At 35.4% G+C, this 19,554-nt stretch overlaps 1 protein-coding gene across 7 annotated transcripts in view; it reads left to right on the top strand.

Annotated features, from left to right (window-relative positions):
- Positions 1-19,554, top strand: part of SPOCK3 (SPARC (osteonectin), cwcv and kazal like domains proteoglycan 3) — a 547,888-nt gene that overhangs the window by 381,309 nt on the left and 147,025 nt on the right. For all 7 annotated transcript variants that reach the window (XM_037732657.1, XM_017512130.2, XM_017512129.2 and 4 more), the window contains one exon: positions 11,406-11,520. In XM_037732657.1, the coding sequence (XP_037588585.1) occupies positions 11,406-11,520 (115 nt within the window). The remainder of the gene's footprint in view (positions 1-11,405; positions 11,521-19,554) is intronic.

Below are 19,554 nucleotides of genomic sequence, written 5' to 3'. Positions count from 1 at the left end.
ATCCAGTCTATCGTCGAGGATTCCTTTTAAACGGTGCAGTGATGCTGTCAGAGTCAGGTAGTAACACTGGAACAGCGACAGCGTAGATACTTGTAGCTCAAGGTACTCACGAGGGTTGTGGAGCCCCACAGGTAGGAGATGCTGCACAACCCACTAGATGACTTCCAGATCAGCCTGTGGGTTTAGTTGCAAAGGACCAAGGAGAATGTCTAGGTGGGGAACAAACTCCCTCCAATACCCAAAGCATGCAAGAAGGTTTGGGGCCTACGTTTTGGTGATAAGAATAAAAGATAGCAGTTTCTCTTCAGTGTTGGAGAGATGAGCCTTGCAAATTCACCCAGATAGCCCTAACAAATATAGTGAACAGGTGCCATACTTTGCTGGAGTTTATCAGTCATCTCTTCTGGCAGAGGTGGAATAATACTGCAGTCAGCCATTGAAATTCAGGTTTTGGACTTGCCAAACAACAAGGTATCTATCATCTGCGTAGGAAAAGCTTTAGACATTGAAGGTTTGTTAGAATTATCCAGAGAATTACAACCAACAGGATATATACAGGTAGAAATGAGATGTATTCTAGGAATTGAGTCACGTGGCAATGGAGGCTGATAAGATCTGTTGTCTCCAACAGGAAAGTCAGGAAAGCTGATGAGGTAGTTCAGTCCGTGGCCCAAGGTCTGAGAGTCAAGGGCTGTGTGGTGTCAGTCCCAGATGTGAGTCCAAATCCCTGAAAGGAATGAGTGCTGATGTCAGAGGGCAGAAGATAGATGTCTCAGCTCAAGCAGAGAAGCAGTTTGCACTTTCTAGGCTTCTTAAATATTGTCCAGACCCTCAGTGGATAGGATGATGCCCAGCCACATGGTGAGAGGTCTTCTGTACTCGGTCCACCAATTTGAAAGTTCGTCTCTTCTGGAAACATAGACACGCCCAAAAATAATGTTTGACCATCTGTATGGTATCCCTTAGCCCATTCAGGCTGACACATCAAATTAACCATCCGTGAAGTTGTACTCACCTGTTTGTGGCAAACAATAAGAGATTTCCACCTCCCACAAGAAAACTTCTTTGCACATGGATCTTGGGTCACTCATGGAAAGGAAGAATCTCCTCTAGCGTTTACCAGGTAAAGAAGTACAGAGACATAGCACAGCACTAACTACTGTGAATTCAGATGTGGAAGCAAGGATAGCATGCATTGAATTGGCTCCAAAACCTCACGTGAAAGACCATGTTGGCTGGCCTCCCTTATTGCCTTTCATAGTGTAAACCTTGCCCAAACCCTATCAGTTGAATCTGTGCCACCTTCTCCAACAGAACTAGATGTAACAGTGACTTGGGTTGGGTGCCTGCATCCAGCACCATCTTAAAAGTTTGAATCATCCCCCATTGCAGAGTTCTTCAGTATATGTGAATGAGTGTTCTTGGCCTTCTGTCTCACTTGGACAGAGAGAAACCTTGAGCGCATTATCAAGATAACACTCCTTCCTCTTCCTGCCTGGAGGTTAGTGAGCAGTACCAACCAAAGCACCATTTGAACGGTTTGAGCAAAACCTACTGTCCAGACTTGAAAGATATTTTTTTTCTTTTTTAGGGAGAGGGTCTTGCTGTGTCACACAGGCTGGAATGCAGAGATACAATCACAGACCACTGTAGGCCAGAATTCCTGGGTTCAGTATTCCTCCTGCCTCAGATTTCTGATTAGCTAGGACTATAAGTGCACATTACCTTCCCAGGTACTTTCTTTTTAAAAAATTTTTTGTGTAGAGATGGGATCTCACCATGTTGCCCAAGCTGGTCACAAACTCCTGGCCTCAAGTGATCCTCCTGCCTTGGCTTCCCAAAGTGCTGGGATTCTAGGCATAGGCCACTGCACACAGACTAGGCTTGAAACTTTTAATCCAAGAGAGTATGGTGAGCCTTTCACTACCCTTGTTCATGATTCGGGTGATAGAATTCACACCTAGGTCTTCTCATCTGATCTGAGAGGCCTATGTTCTTCCACTTCCAGAAGCCAAATCTCAGTCAGCATCTCAACATCACTGCCGAAACCACCAGAACTGTGAAGAGTCCGGAAACTGTATCCTATTTGCAAGATGCCACAGTGTCGTGGAGGTTGGCAGAAGACACGACACCCTAGGTCTGAGACAAAGGAATATCTTACTAACTGCACAAGAAGCATCGTCTTTTATGCTTGTGTCAGTTCTTCCTTCCTCACAAGTCCCACGGGGGTAATGCACAGTGGCACAGTTTCGTGTTCTTCACACATTGGTTTTATGCTGCAGCTAAGGAAATCCCAATATGTTCTAAAAGACTGCAAACAATCCTGTCCAAACTTTGCCCATGAAGAGACCTTATCTATGTTTTACTGGACAGAAAAAAAAAAACCTCTGCCATCTCATCCAGAAAGAGACACTACCTCTGTCTTGCAGCTATGTTTCCTAAACAAACAAAATGGAAGAGATGATACAGAGCAAAAGATTGCCGGTGAGTCTGTCCCTGCAAGGTGCAGCAATACATCGGGTACCTGTCCCCCAACATGACATGATAATAGGCCAGCTGTATTAATATTCCACAAACTAGATCTTCACATAAAAGACATTGAAAATGGCAGAGAGGGCCAGTCACAGTGGCTCATGCCTGTAATCCCAGCACTTTGGGAGGCCGAGGCAGGCAGATCACAAGGTCATGGTTTGAGACAAGCCTGGCCAACATGGTGAAACCCCATCTCTGCTAAAAATACAAAAATCAGCTGGGCATGTTATGCACGCCTGTAATTCTAACTACTCAGGAAGCTGAGGCAGGAGAATTTATTGAACCCGGGAGGTGGAGGTTTCAGTGAGCTGAGATCGTGCCACTGCACTCCAGCCTGGGCAAAGTGTGAGACTCTGTCTCAGAAAAAAGAAAAAGAAAAAGAAAATGGTGGAGAGAATGGCTACATAATAATTAACATATTAATTCACCTGAAAAATCTGATACAATAGTTCTAACCTTGGATATATAACAAAATAGTGACGAGATATATAAAGCTATTTTACAGAGACAAACTGTCCTATCTCAGCAGTATATAGTAAGATTTTATTACTCTTAGTAATTGATGGATCTATAGGAAAAAAAAAAGTTAATCTTTTCCCCTGCCCTCCCTGGGGAGAGAATTGAGCTGTCTAATATAGTCCTAATGGTAAACCTACCTGTATTTAAGAGCATCGACCATGAAGTTAGGAAAGTTCCTAGAATTTTTATACTACAGAGGAAGGCAGCATGATTATGAGACTGATTCTATTGCACATTTAAGAACACTGGTTGAGCATATCACTAAATCTAAGTTTCTCATTCATGGAGAAAGTATTTACAAACGTGGAGAAAGGCACACTGCAAAGAATGCTGAGGTGTTGGATTGGCAATTGGGAAGGCAGTTTCACGTGCAGTCTTTTGACTCCCACTCATCCACACAGAGTTGGCCACAAGCCTGGAACACCTCCTTACCAAGAGATACGGAGGCCACACAGCTGGAGCTTGGCTGAGCACCTGGTGTGGGAGTACCTCTTCCTGTTTCAAAGAGGATGAGTGTTCCTTTGTTCTGCTTGAGCCGGTCCAGCAGGTCCAAAGCTTTCAGAATTTCAGATTCCACGTAAGAGAGGATAAGTCCTTCTACTGCAACGCAGAGAAAGGCAGCAAGATTGTCAGACTGATTCTCTTGCACATTTAAGAAAATCGGTGCACTAAATGGGTGCATGTCAGTTGCCTTGTGTCAGCTGCTGGAGGGTCCATTAGCCATGGGTGGGGGCAGGCCACAAACACACTGAAGCCGATCTTGTTCTGTCTCTTCCCTCTGTGAGTAAAGCATCATTTCCTCCAGGGCTGCCTTGTGAAAGTTCCCCTTGGTGACTCCCATGTTAAGACGCAGCAGACAGACGTGTAGGGTTCTTCCCTGAGATGGATAACCCAGAGTGCATAATGTCCCTCTCAACAGTCGAAATTGGAGAGATCAGTATAAATGCAGGTTGAGCATATTGTGTGATTCTTAACAATATAAATACACAAGGTACCTTTAGAAATAATTCCAGGTGTGTTTTGGGGCATGTAAATCTGAGAATGATAGTTATTTTTTTTAACAATATTTAATGGATTTTTAACCTTTAAATGGTTAACTAGTTTGTTTCAACTCTGTTTCACATTACTCTCATGATTCTTCCATTTTATACTCACTTTCCTATAGAAAGTTACTCTTAATACTATTTTAACTGCTCTGATTAACAGATCCTGCCTCTTCACTAAGCCACCATTACTAGGATTTCCCCTTCCCAAACGTGTTTCCTGGGCCCTGGTGTCAGATGTATAAGTTTTTCTGAAGTGAGTCAACAGGGGGCACTTTTTAAGCCTCAGAAAGTCATGGCTTTTTAGGTTAAGCCCTAAGATTTACTCAAGGGGAGACTTTACACAGAGGAAACGCCACGCTTTTTGTGTTCATATAACTGTGTAAAAGCTAAATTCACCAGCTCTTGCCCATCTTTCTCAGTTAGCAATCCCAAAATGTACTGTTGTTACCATGCATGAAATAGTGTGGGGACCTTTTTGATCATTCAACATGTGTCTTCTGTATAAAAATAGTGCATAAACCCTTGCTATTTCTTAAGCATAATGAACAAGAAATTTCTTCATGTTTTATGTATTTTAAAGCAGTTCATATAACAATCTAGTTATGTCAGCCTCATAGACATTGAAATGTTTGCACAAGCTTTCATACTTCAGTGTTTTTGTGTTTGGGAAGCCATTGAAGTCATCTGCTACTGTGAGATGTTCAAAGTCTTTTCTCTTGTTAGCTAAATTTAGCCTTCCGTCCTGAATCTTTCAGCTCCTTCTATGTTTTTTTTTCCCACAGTGCATCTCTTGCTGCTTAACTCCCTTGTTTAAAAAGAAAGCTGACTCTCATTTACATCTGTGAAATTAATTTCTTTGAAATGCCGTCCTCATGACCACCTATTCTCATCTCATTTTTATTATGTTTAACAACACTTGTATCTCTTTGAAAATTTCTTTTAGTTGTTATTTGTCAAAGCTCCTATTACATACTAAGGTAAATAATAAAAAATTCAAGTTAAGAGTAAGTAAAAATGATTTCATTAATCGTATGTATCATACCAATCATTAAACAACATATTTTTATAGGTTTTATTTTACTTGAAGCCATTTTAAATGAAAGCAACATTAATCTGGAATAATTTAAACTAGAATTTTGATTTGAATGACAAAGTTTAATGACACAAATAAGAATGAAATTATTATAAGATAAACATGCTAGCCCTCTGGTCTTTAAATTTTTAAAGTTCATTACCACATTTTGAAGTTTAGGATAATCCATGTGTCCAGTTGTTTTCTTTTGGCATTTCCTGATACTGCACTACAGGCTATTGTGAGCTTTGTGTCAAATGAGAAATGTTTGCAGAGTATTTTGAGATGTATTTAGTTTTGGGAGAGAAGTAAAATATTTGTACTCATAATATCTGTTTGGAAAATTAGAGATATACTGGTCCAAGGCTATAATAGTCCAACTGAGAGAATGTGTTTGGTAAGACAAGGGTTAGGTACAGTTTTGTTCCTTTTTCTTCCTGGCAGTTCTCCTTGGTTGGTTAATCTGGCTACCAACTGAAGCACTATTTTAACTTGTTCATGACTACCTGACAAAGATTACAAACTTACTAACCTGGGTTGTAGTGTCCTTACTTCCCTCATCTTATCTCTGCTTAGTTACGTTTACTTCAACTGGTCCCTTACACTGCCCCATTTCTAGATGCTATCTTGAATGCCTAAAGTTGGAAGCAAAAGGCTGAATGAAAATTTAACTTGCACGTCTGTGAACATTAGAGACTGCTCAAGTTAAGAACTTTAAGATTCTCAGGACTCTGTTGGTCCATTTCTTGTTTACAGTTTGCTTAGCAGCACCTGTGCTCACATCTCTAGTGCGGTCCTGCAAAGGGCTTGCCTCTCTTCCCTCTGCTTCAATTAAGAAAGCAGGAAATTGACTCTCACTGCCCTATGGCACATGATTTTTTTCCCTGTGGTGAGGCTGGTATGATAGATTATCAATATAACATTTTGTGATATAAAAAGTTTTTCAAAATACTGTTTCTAGTGAGAAAAGGAAATGCTCCTCCAAGTAAGCAGGGTGTTACTTATGACAAAATGTAGAATGTTGCACAGAGAGAACAATGGTGTAGTATCCACTGTGTTGCAGAGGGCTTTTAATGCTGTTACTGTGTTTTAACTTCCTGTGTGTGTATGTATATGCTGCAATTGAGACAGTTCTGTGTAAATGATATGTCCTGATTGAATGAACAAATGGATTTAAGGCTGAATGGAGTCTTCATTTCCTCTTGTGGTTATGTTGGAATGGGGAACACCATTCAACAATGATCAGAAGAACTTTAGTGGAAGCTGTTTTTGGGAAGAGGTTAGATACAGCTGAATATGAGGAATTCTGTTTATGAGAGTTCAAAGCATGTCTTTGATATTGGATCTCTAGGGCATTAAAAGTATAATACATTAGTCAGTCCAAGATAGATGAAACTACAGAATAAAAAAGTGATTTATGATATTCCATATTTTCTGATTTTTTGCACTTGAATAAAAATTTGTATTGCTACCACAAGAAAATTAACATTGCTGCTATTTCTACTGCCAATTATATACTTGTTCTACGTTAGAACTATAAAATAGTGCTTGAATCCCGCTTCAGCCATATATTTTTCATCAGGTACATAAGCTCTCTAAACTTCACTTGCAACATTTATTGTAAAAATATCTTATTTTTTATGATCAAAACAATAATGCATCTAAACTATGGTGGTGCCTCAATGAAAATAGGCCATTGTCAACTGTATATTTTCTTGTTTTAGCTGATTTATATTTTCTGGTTTATCTAGATAATTAAAGTATTTCTAACTGACAGTTGGTTAGTAAAATTGCTATTTTATATGGATTACTTTAGTGAATGCCCAAGAAAAAATTCCCAAGGGCACTGTGGAAGGAATCTTGAGAATTCAGTTAACTCTTTCATTGTCTTACAGTAGACTAATGCCTAATCCAGGCTTCTCAAACTAGACACTGTTGACATTTGGGGCCAAATAGATCTTTGTTCCAGCAGTGGGCTGTCCTATGCATTCTAAGATGTTTAACAGCCTCCCTGGCTTCTAGCTAGTAGATGCCAGAAACAGTCACTCCCACATCTGCCTTCAGTTGTGACAAATAAAAATATCTCCAATGTCCTGGGAAGGGGGAGTGAAATTACCCCCAGCTGAAAACCCTGCTGTAAGCCATACAGCAGGCCCATGATGATTTCATCATCTGGAAACCTGGTAACAACAGCCTGTCCCAGTGTTTGTGGACTCTGATGGTTGGGATCTTTTTCATATGCTGCATATTTCTCCAATAATAAGATCATATTTTCTTCTTCAGTCCTCTTATTAAACTAATGAATATCAAATAACTTTCCGTGACTAGTGTCAAACTCATTCTGCAGGCTTGCTTTTCACAAGAACTCATAACTTAAGTGATCTCAATACTTGGATATTAGATAATCAGGAATGCATTAATCATGTCTTTCTCTATATTATTTGCATTTTCTGGTAATTATAGACTAATGAGCATGCCCTTTATGTGATATTTTAGTTCACATATACCTTAATAAATATTTCAGCTTTGTGGTAATTAAGTAAATTGAACATTATTAATTAGAAATGCAGTCAGTGGATGTAGCTAAAAAATATTTTAGAAGTAGCATTTTTTAACGTCCTAATATTCTTTGAGTAAAATTGCCCATGGATTTTTTTTCCAAAATTAATTCCCAAGTAAGTAAAACTAAGTAGCTTTCTAATAACAAGAAGCTGTAATCATATGATTATATACACAGGGTATATTCGCTATACATCTGATTCTGTTATTCCTTATAGAAATGCATATAAAAAGAGGTATTGAGTAGAATCTTTCTGAAATCATTTCACATGTAGCTTTTTTTTGCAAAGCTATAATTTTATGATTTCATGAAAATCATAAAGATAGCTTTGAAAATTTTAAATTGTAATCATGTCAAAGAAGGCTCAAAGGTGAAACATTTTTGATGAAGAATTAACCACATTTTTAGAAAGATCATGTGCTTCTCTAGTAAATTATTTTCCTAGTGCCTAACAATATAAAAAATTGAATCGGTGGCAGGGCACAGTGGCTCACACCTGTAATCCCAGCACTTTGGTAGGTCGAGGCAGGTGGATCAGAAGGTCAGGAGTTTGAGACCAGCCTGGCCAACATAGTGAAACCCTGTCTCTACTAAAAATACAAAACCTTAGCCAGACATGGTGGCAGGCACCTGTAATCTCAGCTACTTTGGAAGCTGAGGCAGGAGAAACACTTGAACCCCGGGAGGCAGAGATTACAGTGAGCCTATATCATACCATTGCATGATAGCACAGGTGACAGAATGAGACTCTGCCTCAAAAAAAAAGAATCATCAACTTTTGGGCAGATAATATGATTCCTGTTTTTAATAAATGAATAACTGTTGTATGTTTGTTGCTCCTTCAAGTATTATCCAGATTTTTATGTTCTTTATATTTTAAAAAATCACTTCTAAATAAACTACATTTAAAATGTAAATGAGTGGGGTATAACACACCTATGAAGGGAGATAAACATATATTCAAATGGTAATATTCAATATTAGCTATAATTAATACCGGCTTTTGGCTTTGTCTGTTCATATACCACTGACAATTGCTCCTGAACTTTTCTTAAATTATGTCATGAATCAGAATTATATGAGCAAGTTCAGGGTTGTGAAATATTAAGTAAACAGAAGTTACAGTGCAGAATATTAAATTTGAAGTTTCAAACTTTCATAAAATTAATTTGGCTTTCATTAAAGCATTCATAATTGCTTAACTATTTATGTCTACTTTTGATTAGATGCTGGATTTTTTAATTACATTTAAAAATGCACTGTAATTTTACCATGACAAAATCATTTTTTTTCAATTTTTGAAGCATTGAATAATGAAAAATAATGATACCATTGAAAGCATTTGTTCCGCTGAAAGGGCCAGTATGCTACCATAAACATGTTCAAAGCCCTTAATAATTTTAAATCATTTATTGCAGAGCTAGTTAAGAATTTTGTCTGTCCATTAAGGAGTTGACAAGAAAAAATAAAAACATTGTAGAGATGTGAGTAATCTGATTAGCTATTGGGTACATTCAGTGCTTCTTGATATCAGCTGAAGCCGAATTAAATTAGTCACTGGTGCATTTGTCTGTTGGAGCCAGTAAGTCTACCCTATTTAATTTTAAAATAATTTTCTCTGAGTAAATTATGGCAGTAGCCACTAAAGAAGTCATATTACTTCAGAATTAGCAAGATCTATTTCTTTTAGAATAGACAGATAATTATTGACTCTTAAAAGATAGAGCACACATAAGCTCAATATAAAAGGATGGAGGAATATTTACCAAGCAAATGGAAAGCAAAAAAAAAAAAAAAAAAAAAAAAAGAAAAAAAAAAAAAAAAAAAAAAAAAAAAAAAAAAAAAAGTAGGGCTTGCAATCCTAGTATCTGTTAAAACAGACTTAAACCAACAAAGATCAAAAAAGACAAAGAAGGATATTACATAATGGTAAAGGCATCAATGCAACAAGAAGACCTAACTATCCTGAATAAATATGCACCCAATACAGGAGCACCCAGATTCATAAAGCAAGTTCTTAGAGACATACAAAGAGACTTAGACTCCCACACAGTGGTAGTGGACGACTTTAACACCCACTGTCAATATTAGACAGATCAATGAGACAGAAAATTAACAAGGATATTCAGGGCTTGAATTCAGCTCTGGACCAAGTAGACCTAATAGACATCTGCAGAACTCTCCACCCTAAATCAACAGAATATACATTCTTCTCAGCATCACATTGCACTTACTCGAAAATTGACCACATAATTGGAAATTAATTTAATCATGTCAAGTATGCAGTTATAAAATATTATCTTAAAAGTAAATGAAAGATACTCTGGATTAAAATTTCACCAGAATTAATGTTTACAAAGAAAATCAAGCCAAACACAACTAAAACTAAACTAAGAAGTTAGCAAACAAATGAAAATCTCATGTGCCATAATATTTTTGATTGAAGAGTATTCACCTTTTGCTAGCATTTACTGAGAGTCTGGTTCATGATACCTACTGCATGGGGAAAAACTGGCTTTTTGGTACTTAAAACTTTGGAAATTAGATGTCATGATCTCAGATATTTTTAATGGGAAAATTGAGGTTGAGAACATTTGAGCAACTAGCCCAAAATGTCACTTTTAGGAGATGATACTCAGAAGAATCAGATCCAGACATTCCTCTCTTCTAGACTTCTTATTTATTTTTTTCCATTACATGTGTAATGGAATCACGAGTGCACTGTCGTCACGTCTTATGTGTTTTCAATCATGTAGTCATACTAACACTGAAGAAAGGCTGCTATACTGTTTTTTGTAAAACAAGTGAAGTAATCTCTGGGGCTTGTCGAAACAGTCTTATGTGACAATATCTTATTACAAATGCACATTTATTCAAATGTAAGACCCATGGGAAGTTCAGCCTAAAAAACATTTACACACGAGGATTTGAGAGACACTAAGTACATCATCATACCAAAAATTTATGTGAAATGTGTATGCATACAAAGGAATATATTATAGAAATGCTACATAAATATTTGGCTTATTTTATATGTAAATATATATGTCTGTTTTCTATGTGTATGAACGTGTGTTTGAACTATTGTGCTATGTTTGTGGAAAACCACGAGTAAATATAGAAGTATTTAATGAACACATCAATTTACAAATATATATTTTACAATGCTTTGCCTAGGGCGATATAAAATGGGGCATTTGACGCTGTGCAAGTCACTGGCTAAAGACTGATGCACAGAGTCTATAGCCAAAACTTAAGAGTCCCATAAGGAAGAGAAGACATGCATACTTGGGTAATCAAAAACCGAGATTCTGTTTGAGAAGCTCAAGAGATGTACTGTCAAACTCTCTGTTATGTCTCTCTCCATTTGATTCTAAAATTTCGTACTCATGTCGTATAATAGATCTGGCAAAATAAGAATGACTTTAAAAACTATTATATTTCTCAGAGACTGTTCACCAAAATGATGCCCAAGGCAACTGCATTTCTGCCTCCTTTATGAATCAGTAATACTGTACATAAAGTGTGTAAAATTGCACCTTAGTATTTAATACTTATTACCTGGTGGAAAAATCTCCAAATTATATGCATAAAAATTACTTTCTTTCCAAATATTTCTTGAGTTTCTACTGATATAACTAAGCATTTGAATTACTTTTTTTCTCTTTTTATACAGTGCAAACTAGAGTATCAGGCATGTGTCTTAGGAAAACAGATCTCAGTCAAATGTGAAGGACATTGTCCTTGTCCTTCAGATAAGCCCACCAGTACAAGCAGAAATGCTAAGAGAGGTAAGTGATAAAAATATTTTATTTATTTATTTATTTATTTATTTTTCTCTATTAAAATGTTTTGCAATAAATGTCGTTAAATACACAATGAAGTTTGTTTTATACATATGCCTAATATTAATTATATTTTCATTGAAATATTTTTCCTTTAGCCTCAACTATTACAGCAAGAAATGATTTTCTGTAGATTTCCATTTATTTTGATCATAATGACGAGTTACTTCTTTCCTATGTGCTCGCCATATATAGGAAACCTAAACCAATGCATTCTGTAAATAATTGTCTAAAACGTGTGTTTTAGATCTATTTTTTTCTTTTAGAGCAGCAAACTGATTATTAATTAAATAGTAAGTAATTTAGTGGTTTGATCAGATCTGTAGCTGCCCAATTACTACTAACCATTTTAAATGAAAATGTCTACCCCATGTATACTGTTTGTGTTTCATAATTTTCTATGGAATAATCGTATAAGCTAAACTTAACTTTCGATCAGATGAAGTCTTTAAATGATACTTATTCGTTTAATATCTAATAAAAATAAAATTCATTTAACCAGCTATGTACTATAATATGTAACTCGACTTTTCTTAAGATCATTTATTATAGTTTACATTATTTATTCTATTTGAAATATTGTTTATGCCTTTTTAAAAAGTCTCCATGGTGGCTAGCTCCAGTCCCCAGCACATCTAGATAAAGAAGGAAGTATGGTGAATTGATGCTTGTTTAAGTCAAAAACTATTTTAGAGCTTTAGAGCACTGTCATCAACAATTATCATATAATTTATTACTATTCAACCTTTCTAATCTAATAATTATTACTGGGTACCCTTATTAATGTGAATAAGTAATTTTTGCCCGTTTTCCCTGAAAAATATGAAGAATGGATATGCAAATAGGAAAAATGTACTGAGTATGAAATTTCTTTCATATAAACTTATGTATTTACTTAAGCGTGATATACTGAAATAAAATATAAATATTTTATTTCAGATATAACTTCTGAACCCCAGTTATGCCACTTATATCGGTCTTAACTCATTAAGTAATATTTAAGATGAAAAATCAAAATAAAACTAAATGTTATAGCATTGCCTTTAAGAGAGACTAATTTTATTATTCAAAAATAAATTAGTTGATTTGAAAATTAAAGATAAACTACTGCTCAATCATTAGGCCATGTGAAGAATGATGCCAGGTGGTAGAAGAGAGATGCCACACTGCCTTCCAGAAGCCCTCTTCTTCTTTTTTTTTTTTTTCCGTAAGTTTTTGGGACATAGGTGGTATTTGTTCACATGAGTAATTTCATTAGTGGTGATTTGTGAGATCCTGGAGCACCCATCACCTGAGCAGTATATGCTGCACCGTATATGTTGTCCAGAGCCCTGGTCTTAAAGCCTCATCCTTGCTGACTCGCCCCAGTCTAGGTTCAACTACCCAGTGTGGTTCCTTCTGTAATCCTCAGCCCTCATCTCCCTCAATACACTATCTTCAACACCACCCAAATAAGGACTTTCACTACCACCTTGAATATACTAATTTGCCCCGAGATAATCCAAACGCTAATTGTTACTTTTTTTTAACTGAAATGCTTTGCTGTTAGTGCTTTCCTTATTCCCACCCCTGAAGGAATACATTTTCACAGTGAAATTGAAGACACATTGACCTTTGAAAATCACTTCAAGTGGAAAACATATCCTACAAGGTTCAAAATCCACATGCCAGTTTTTTCACCGAAGACTATTAAGAACAACATTTGAGAAGTGGTCATAGTAAATGTATATCATTAGTGTATCATAGCCTTTCAATGAGATTTTACTTCAATGAGATTTTCTGCTTTTAGATTTCGTTGTGAATGAAAAGGCATTTTTGATATAGCACTAATTTATCATAATCTCCCACAAGCTGCAAAAGGAACTCCATGTGCATTAAAGATGGAAGGTAACACATCTGAGAGGAGGGTCTCTTGTGAATAAACAATAATTATTTTTCACATTACTCAAATATTCTGTACAGTGAATATATTAATATATCAAGAAGAAAACTTTTAGAAGTCATATCCTCAAGAAATAAAGATCATTTGTGTTCAATTGTGCATAGAAGGAGAGGCAAGAAGAATTTAATCCTGCTGTGATGAATTGTCAGGGCAAAGCAAGTGCAGGATTTTGCTAGCTGCTATAGAAAAGCAGTACAGTCCATTTTGAACATCATTTTACACAGTGTTAAAGGCCAAAAGACAGGGAAATGTAAGACCGAGTTTAGTATCATTTCTCATCTTTCAGCTGTTATTTACATTAGGAGCATGCCTTAAGAAGATTGTGCAGTGCAAGAAATTTTATTTAACATCATCCCTGTTCTAGAAAAAGCGAGGAATAAACTACCAAAAATGAAATATTTCTTAAATATTTCTGACTTCCTACCTTTGAGATCAAATTGGCACGATAGTATGTTTTCCTATGTTAAAAGCAGAATTTTTAAATCTACTTGAAATGCATTAACACTAATAAATATAGATTTTCTTCATTAAAGTATGTATAAAGTTTTCTCCTATTTCCCTAATGTACTTGTTAACAAATATACATAAATTCATCCAAATACATATGTTCAAGCATTTTAAATAAATAAGAAGAGGTACATTCCATGTTTTAACCTCTAGATTCTGACTTTAAGTAAATAGGTAAGCATACTCCCTTCAATTAGTAACTCAACTATACAGTTTTCTGCTTTTCCAACTCATCAATTCTGTATTACAAAGTCCAGTGCTTTCAGATCCCTTTAATGGATTCCCTCCTTTTATTCCATCTTTTTGTGTTCACTGATTGTTTAACTGCAAATAAGAAGTATTATTTGGAAGGTAGATAAAAGTCATTCAAAGAATATTGAAAGCTGAGTTTTGGAGGCCTCTCATATTTTTATGGTCAGGAAAATAAGAGATTCATACATGTGAGCATGATCTATTAATAGACCATTTTTCATAGATTTTATATATATGTATAAAATGCAATCCTAACAATTAGAAGGGACTTGCAAAACAAAAGTTCATTGAAAAAGAACATTGAAAAATATTGTAGAAAACATTTATTTTGCAATAGGATTTTTCTGCCCTAGACAAATCTTACATTGTCTACACAGCAGTGGTACATAAGCAAAGTAAACTTTAGATATTGGGCTTATCTAAAGTGCTCCATTTGGTCATTCATTTCACTGGTTAGATTCAAAAGATCATTTTAATTGACATTTTGTATTTGTTTCAAATTTGGGTATTCCAAAGTTCAAAACACTTTTCATATGATTATGGCTTTTATGGTTTTATATGTCAAACCTCTTAAAATATAATTTATTTTAAATAATATCATTTTGAATATTTTAACCCCAACATGCATCTAAACACATACTCATCCTGCACCTTGATAGTTTGAATTGTTGAGTTTCAGTGAAGCCTGCATAGAGAAGGAAAATAACCTGTGAGAGTTTAAAAAGGTTCAACCATTGGGGAGGACAGAGCAGTGATTTCTCAAAGATGTAGAAATAGAAATACCATTTGACCCAGCAATCCCATCTCTGGGTATATACCCAAAGAATTATAAATCATTCTATTATAAAGACACATGCGCATGTATGTTCATTGTGGCACTGTTTACAATAGCAAAGACTTGGAACCAACCCAAATGCCCATCAACGATATACTGGATAAAGAAAATATGGCACATATACACCATGGAATACTGTGCAGCCATAAAAAAGGATGAGTTCATGTCCTTTGCAGGCACATGGATGGATCTGGAAACCATCATTCTCAGCAGACTGACACAAGAACAGAAAAACAAACACCACATGTTCTCACTCATAAGTGGGTATTGAACAATGAAAACATGTGGACACAGGGAGGGGAACATGACACACCGGGGTCTTTTTGGGGTTGGGGGGCTAGGGGAGGGATAGCAGGGGGTTGGGGGATTGGGGAGGGATAACATTAGGAGAAATACCTAATGTAGATGATGAGGGGTGGAGGCAGCAAACCACCATGGCATGTGTATACATATAACAATCCTGCAAGATCTGCACATGTACCCCAGATCTTAAAGTGTAATAAAAAAAAAAAAAAGTAAGATGTCAAGCTAGGTGAAAGAGGAGGAGATAGAAAAGAAAAGTGGAGTCCTCAAGGCCTGAAGTGGCTTTAAGCCAACCATCCCTTTGTTCTAGGACACAGAGCAAATAGGTCATTGCCAGACATAAGAGCTCTGGAATTAATTTATTTGAGTCAGATATATGAAAATGTTTATATTCTTGAGCAAAGAGTTAACATTTACAAAACTGTTTTTCTAAGTTGTACCTGAAAAGAGTTAACAGTTTCTAGTAAATCTTAGAGAAATTTATTATGTTATTGAGACAAGTTTTTGTTCGTTTGTTTGAGGTTGGGGTGGGTGGTTATTTTAGAAATAAGGCAACCAAGTCGCAACAAGGATAGTAGATGAAGAAATAACAGAAGAAACTGAATTGGAGTAATGTTACTGAGATGAAATTCACAAGGCTTGAAATCTAGTTGGATATGATGGACAAGGAAAAAGAATCCCTCAAAGATAATACTGAATTTAGTAATCTGGGTGATTTATAGAATGCTAGCCAAAAGAACCAGCTTATTTTTCTGGGCCTGTGGTTTATAATCCTCACCTGCATTTTTTTTTTTTTTTTTTTTTTTTTTTTTTTTTTTTTTTTTTTTTTTTTTTTTTTTTTTTTTTGGCGGGGGGAATGGAGTTTCGCTCTTGTTGCCCAGGCTGGAGGGCAGTGGTGTGATCCTGGTTCACCGCACCTTCTGCCTCCCAAGGATTCCCCTGCCTCAGTCTCCCTAGTAGCTGGGATTACAGGCATGTGCCACCACACCTGGCCATTTTGTACTTTCAGTAGAGACATGGTTTCTGTATGTTGATCAGGCTAGTCCCCAACTCCCAATCTCAGATGATCCATATGCCTTAGCCTCCCAAAGTGCTGGGATTACAGGCATCAGCTATCGTGCCCAGCCCTGCATTTTTAAAAATACAACTAGAGCTTTTTTTTTTTTTTTATTGGGAGCTGAGAATGTTGTAACTTATCATATTTCTCTTTTCTCCTTATTCTCCAAGAGTGTCAGAATTAAATTGATACTGAAACATATAACTCTGTTATCCTACATAATAGACTTTAATCCTGAGGGAGTCTGTGTGTGTGTGTATGTGTGTGTGTGTGTGTGTGTGTGTGTGTGTGTTTAACCAGTTTATAGAATTTCTTTGTAGGATTGCTGGGGACCAGCCTGACCAACATATAGAAACCATGTCTCTACTAAAAATACAAAATGGCCAGGTGTGGTGGCACATGCCTGTAATCCCAGCTACTAGGGAGGCTGAGGCAGCAGAATCCCTTGACCCCTGGGAGGTGGAAAGTGCGGTGAACCAGGATCACACCACTGCCATCTAGCCTGGGCAACAAGAGTGAAACTCAAACTCAAAAAAAAAAAAAAAAAAAAGAATTTATTTATTGCACAATTTATTCATTAAGGATATATATTTTAAAATTCCAGTCCTTCACTGCTGTGTGGTCCTTAGCTATATATTTAAGTTTATGAGTCTCATTTCTTCATCTGTAAAATATAAAATATATAAATCATAAGAATTTATGGATGTATTTCCTCAAATTTAACCATCTTTGCATTTCTATTTCATTTGAACAGATTATACCTGTAAAATGCTGTTGAATCCTAGTAAATTACTTAACTTTTTCATATATTAAATGCCAATTGTAATTTTATTTGTGGTGTTTTTAACATCATATTGAGTGACAAAAATGGAAGAGATTTAATTTTTCCTATAGTAAATAGGATGTATTTGCATATTTTGCAAAATATCTGTACATTGAGACCTTGAAACAACTCAGCAGTATAATTCTTTAGCCTGCAAGTTATTATTGGTCATTTTCTTTGATAAATCTTTCACATTCTTTTATAGCTACTAGCCACTGCAAAATATATTTATAGACCCATAGATAGGGATTTGTGGGGATATATGTAGATACATACTGCTTCTTGATACAATTATTAGCCTAAATGTACATTATATTATTTTGTAATTAAAAACAGCTTTTCTTTGTCATGAAGGGAATCAGGAAAGATAATAGTGAACTATCATCCGGACACAGTATTCTCATTCCTTTATTGTTTTAGTAGTTATATTTTTGTGACATAATTTAAATTTTTTTAAATTCTTTAGTACTTGATTTTTGACAATTTCTATCAGAATATGAGTATTAAAATGCAAATTTGGCACTAAGTGAAAGCAGTTTTTAATAATTCCTATGCTTTTGTCACAAATTAGTAAAAGACATTTTTTTTTTCAAACTTTGGGCCTTCATGTGAGCCATGCATTTCTAAGTACAATGGGTCCAGCAATAAAGTACCAAAATCTTGTGCTTGCTTTAATTATTTCTTGGGACCACACCAGATACAAGTTTGAGACGGACTTTAATGAGTCCTTCTCATATCAGAGATCATTGGTACCCATGAAATTTTGGTGTGGAGTCAGAGATCATTCAACAACCACAACATAAACAAAAACAGCTGTTTATTTAACAAAAGATGCCTCATCTGAGATTGACTGTATTATTTGCAAATGGATGTGGGGACAATAGGTATAGGTTTGTAATCTTTAGTTTTCTTTCTGTATTAAACTGCAAAGCCTGATAGTTTTTATTTACACTATGACAGAATGTGGGGATGAATTATTCTATAATCTGATACTGTCATTTTATCCATTATTCATTTCAGTACTCTGAATCCTATGGAACTCTGTCATGAAACAATGTTTATTTCATTATTGTGCTATGATTATAAATTAATTTATTTAAGGAAAAAGTATTTATTTAGAATTCATGTGTGCCTTTTTCCAAGTGGCAAATAATTTAGTTTAAACATTTAATTTTGTATGATGGAATTTTTTTATATCCCCTGAATTATGGAATGAATTTTTAATAAGAAAAATATTAACATCAGTGTATTAATATACTCTTGCAACATGCGTACTTCTCCATAACTAATATAGTGTATTCATAAATGGTAAGTTCTGTAATTTTGTTTAATTGGATTCATGGAAAAATAAAATTAAGTAAATTTATTGGCAAGTGTTGCATAATGATTTATAATAAAAATAAAGTTTTACTCATTTGGATTATTTAAAATATGTTCTTGGATTAGTGTGTTTGAAAACAGAACAGAATCTGACGGGGAGATTGTTCAATGTCTTCCCTAAAGACTATTTTTGTGTTAAATAATGAATTTCATATTTTACACAATATTTTACATTACATGTGAAATGGATGTTGGACTAAATTTTAACTTCCCTACTAATTCTGCTTAGAAACTTTGAATTTTGACTTTATGCAGTTACATGTTACTAGATATAAAAATGAAAATAGCACTGTATTAATTCTTGTAGCACTAAAGAACTATTTATACTTATTCCTTGTTTAACTCCTTTCCAGTACATAATATGGCATGTCCTTTTAAGATAATTATTTACAAAATGCAATATAAGCACTCACTTAAAAGCAGTGGTCATTCTCACAATATTTAACAAGTTTGAACTGGGTCCCAACAAGTCAGAATTGATGCCATCCCGGTCAGCACCGTGGTACTGTGTGGTTTGGCCTATGAGTACTTTCTGTTGAATATTAGGTTTAAATACAAACAGAAGTTGAAATCAGAAGCTGAATATTTCTTAGTTTAAAATGGATATGTGCAATATATTAAGAGGATGACATCAGTGAACTCTTCCTGAGATCTGGATGTTAAGATGTGTATGTTTCTTGAAAAAACACATAAAATTATCCTGGAGGGAATGATACTCTTTTTCAGACTATCATCTCTACACTTTAAGCCATAGCATGCTGAACTTACCTTAAGTTTAATGTACACATTTTAATTCTAACCTAGAAACCACATGCCATTCAAGCTTATTACAAAGAAGGAAATACATAAGTATATACCCACAAATAATAGTACAAAATCAA

Source organism: Cebus imitator, unplaced genomic scaffold (assembly GCF_001604975.1).
Source record: "Cebus imitator isolate Cc_AM_T3 unplaced genomic scaffold, Cebus_imitator-1.0 Scaffold462, whole genome shotgun sequence".
Classification (NCBI taxonomy): domain Eukaryota; kingdom Metazoa; phylum Chordata; class Mammalia; order Primates; family Cebidae; genus Cebus; species Cebus imitator.
Note: the sequence above shows the minus strand (reverse complement) of the source record. Positions and strands in the feature narration are given on the sequence as shown.